We start from the raw sequence: 3,993 nt of genomic DNA on the forward strand, positions 1-3,993 counted from the left end.
TGAATAATACATATTTGCAATATAGAGATTCTAGAGAGACCTTTATTTCTTCTGGTAGCCAACTTTGAACTGATAAGAAAAAAATGCAGTCTGTTGCAATGTTACACCTGAATAAGTATATATATGCTAGTACAAAAGAACACTCAAGTCTGACCATATGTTTCCACTCAAAATATAAGTAGACACACTTAGCTCTTAGCAGCATGGGGCTGAGGAGCAGGAATTATCCCCCATCTCTTCCGAACATCCTCCAAGTCCTCATCAAAGTGTTTCTCATAGTATATACACATCAGATCTGTGCTTTTCATACCAGCACGCATGGCCCAGGGAAAATAGTCCTGGTAAAACAATGATCTCTGCTTCTCGCTGAATCTTGCTGTTCCTCCCAAGACAGACATCATGCACATTGGGAGTAGCATTTGCTCAAACTCTATCACCTTTAGTGCTGTCTCACCAATCAAATTGGTGGGAAGACCAAACAGGGTGTGCCAAAAGTCGTGCACCTCACGTGCGCGCATAGCTACGTAAGCTAACTCTTCTGTTTCCATAAATCGAACCGGTGGCCTGTCATCTGGAGAGAAGTTCCTGGACCCCATAAAGCTTGCATATGCGGCACCAAAAGTGTTGGATGGTAAATCCCATGCATGTCCCACCTTCTCAGAGATGACACGAGGACGATCCAGTAGCACTTGCTGAGAATGCCACATGGAAAGATGATTTAATTTTTTTTAGCAATACGAGACAAAGTTATCCATCAGTAAACACACATCAGCAAGACAATGGGTGACAAAATTGTATCTTTATAGCATAATACAATATTTTGTTCAGTTCATGGTTCAGATAATTAAAAAACAAAAATGTTCATGAAAATATATAAAGTAAAAAATGAAATGCACAGATCATGGTTGAAAGAATTCAGTTAAAAGTTAAAACTAAAAGCAACTACTGTATTAGTGTTTGTCTCGAATATGCTATATCTTGAATGAGCAGCATAGACAATAATTTATTTACTAGAAATAAATTTGGATACGAAGTATAAATATTTTTGCAAATCTATACTATATTATAATAACCGGAATGAGGTATAATTTGGTAGGCCTTTTTTTTGGTTGGTTTGGTTATCCCCATTTATAACCGTCAGATCTTTTTAATCAAGTCAGGACCGTTAGATTTAAATACTAAAAGAATGCACACTACTCAAGCTCCCAAGTTCGAACCCCGCCAACAACAACTATTTATATTATTATTTATACACTACTAAAACTCTCAGGTTCGAACCCTGCCAACAGCAAATATTTATATTATTATTTATACGCGACCCCAGATTCAATATCGAATCCTGCCAACAACAAATATTTATATTATTATTTATAATTATACTAATAAGGTACTGGTTAAAAAAAATATTATAATTTTAAATAATATAGAAATATTAATGAAGGGTTGTAAAGATAGTCTATATAATAATTTGTTTACAATACCGTTGTCACCTTAGGCACTCTAAGATGTTGAAGAAATAGAGCACGCCAAGAACAGGAAGAAGAAATAGAACACGCCGAGAAGAACAGGAGAAAGAAATAGGGCACACCAAGACGAACAGGAAATTACTAATAACAGCATTACAATTCCATAATTTTACAATATACACCAATACAGAACCACAGAAGCACGAAAGTATTACCCTGCCCTCAGGACTTCTCTTCATTCTTTCAAGAACCCTTTCAAAAGCAGGCTTCCCAGTGGTCTCCCCTAAAGCAGCTATCAGATCTGCTCTTCGTGGATCTAATAATGCCCCAACTGCAGATCCAACTGCAACAGCAGCTTGCTGCCATCCATTAAGGTGGATACGAGCTCGGCTGCCTAACATGTACAAGTTACTAGCTGAATGCTAATATCTAGCCAACAAAAAGCACGCAACATGATTAAATTTTTTCATACCACAAACACAACAAAAACAGTACAAGACACGATTTTGTCACATCACTAAAGCTACTAAAAAGATTTACGAACAAAGGAAAACATATATTCACCTCAGAACAGATATTCAAAAAAGAAATAGTGTAACAACATATATTCACAGTTCAACAAAAAAACTACTCAGCTTAATAATGTGCAGCGTTCACTAATCTAGCACTTGCAGGTTCTACCAGAAATTCTAATTCTCAAGTCCTAGCCCCAAAGAACATCTAACGTGTAAATTTAAATCCCGACAATTAGAGCCTAATAATGTGGCGTTCACTGATCTAACACTTGCAGGTTCTACCAGAAATTCTAATTCTCAAGTCCTAACCCCAAAGAACCTCTAAAATGTAAATTTAAAGCCCGCCAATTAGAAGCCATTGACAGGAAATCTCCTCTCACTGCACATAGGCTCTAAAGCTGTATCACCTACGTAATTCAGAGTAACGATTCATTTCATAGGAACTCCATAGTTGCGTATTAGTGATTACTATTTGCTCTAATCCACCAACAAATTTTACGATTATTAACCCTATCGCACAATGTAAATCACAAAATTCTCTTAAACATCAATTAGTAATGTTCCAAAACATCTAGATGCACATCATTATATACAGAAGGCTTGTCTACATATAATGGTACTGAAACTTGATAATCCCAAACGAAAACGACACGAAAGATACAACGGCTAGTGCTCCCTAACACAGGGCTCACAAAATTACAACGCTAATGGCAAATATTGTAATTTGTATGCAAAATATCAAGCAATATTGAACCACGAAATAAAAAGAACAAGTTAGGCAACAGGATTTTACATAATCAAAGAAAAAATCAGTTATAAAGTATAATTACATATAATGAATTGGGAAAATTAGACCTAATTTGAAGAAAGAAAGAAGATACCAGGTTCGGGTTCTGATCGACGGAGCACGATTGGTGCTGAGTTAACCCGGCCTCTAAACCTCTGGCACAAAATTATTTGGGAATTTTTGGGAAAAAATTTAAAAGCCCCGTCACCTGTTCCCCCAACGTTTAATATTTGGGAAAATTAATCCTAACGTCCTTTGACACATTTTTTTTTCTACATCCCTAAATTATAAATATAAATTTATAATTAATTCAAGTTTTGATTTTTTTCTCATCGAAATCCTTCCATTAAAATCAAAATCAGATTGATACCATTAGTTCAGGAGAACATTCTTGAATTTCCGAAGAATCAATGACAATTTTTAAAATAATTCCAGTTTCCAAACTTAAAGCTTGAGTAACCAAATCGCTCGTTTTTCAATACTCTATCCATCAACATCGTTAAGATCCTTGAAAAATTAATTGAATCAAAACCCTGATTCCATTCAAAAAATGAAAGTTTCTCAAACTGAATTTTGATGGTGTAGATGGGTAGAGGACTGAAAAATGATCGTTTTGGTTACTCAAGTTTCGAATTTGGACATCTGAATCACCTTCAAAGTTGCCTTTGATTCTCCGAAACTTTAAAAATGTTCTTAAGAGATTTGTCACGTCAGTGAAAAACTAACAGAGTTACTCGGATTTTAACGGAAGGACTGCGATAGGAAAAAATCAGAAGTTGAATTACTTGTAAATTTACATTTATAGTTCGGGAACCTAGAAAAAAAGTGTTTATAGTTCAGGGACTTTATAATTAATTTTCCCTAAATATTACTCCCTTGTTCTAAAATCGGTTGATTAATTAATCGGTCGATGGAGAACGGATGGCCCGTCTCATAAATCTAAAATCAAGTCAATTTTTTTTTTCAAATCAGTAAAAAATCGGCCAATTTGACCAAATATTGGTCGATCTATGTCAAAATCGGCGAATTTGGTCATATGGTAATAAGTAACAAAAAATTAAAATTCAAAATAATAGTTAATATTTTTTAATAATATATTAACGTATATCGACTATCATCAATGTTGTAAAAAATGACCGTTTGGTCGTTTAATCGGTCGTTTAATACGTGCAAGGTAGCCAACCGTTATTATTTCCAAAATTTACTCCATTAAACGTTTAACTTT

At 34.8% G+C, this 3,993-nt stretch overlaps 1 protein-coding gene across 1 annotated transcript; it reads right to left on the reverse strand.

The window, feature by feature from the left end:
• LOC141724993 (ubiquinone biosynthesis protein COQ4 homolog, mitochondrial-like) lies at nucleotides 1-3,019 on the reverse strand. Its single transcript, XM_074527335.1, has 3 exons — nucleotides 2,863-3,019; nucleotides 1,682-1,895; nucleotides 1-692 (listed from the first exon to the last, which is right to left on the reverse strand). Exons 2-3 carry the CDS (start codon nucleotides 1,865-1,867, stop codon nucleotides 189-191), a joined length of 690 nt encoding a protein of 229 aa, XP_074383436.1. The 5' UTR covers nucleotides 1,868-1,895; nucleotides 2,863-3,019; the 3' UTR covers nucleotides 1-188.
• Nucleotides 3,020-3,993: the final 974 nt, after the last annotated feature.

Source organism: Apium graveolens, chromosome 5, assembly GCF_009905375.1.
Source record: "Apium graveolens cultivar Ventura chromosome 5, ASM990537v1, whole genome shotgun sequence".
Classification (NCBI taxonomy): Eukaryota; Viridiplantae; Streptophyta; class Magnoliopsida; order Apiales; family Apiaceae; genus Apium; species Apium graveolens.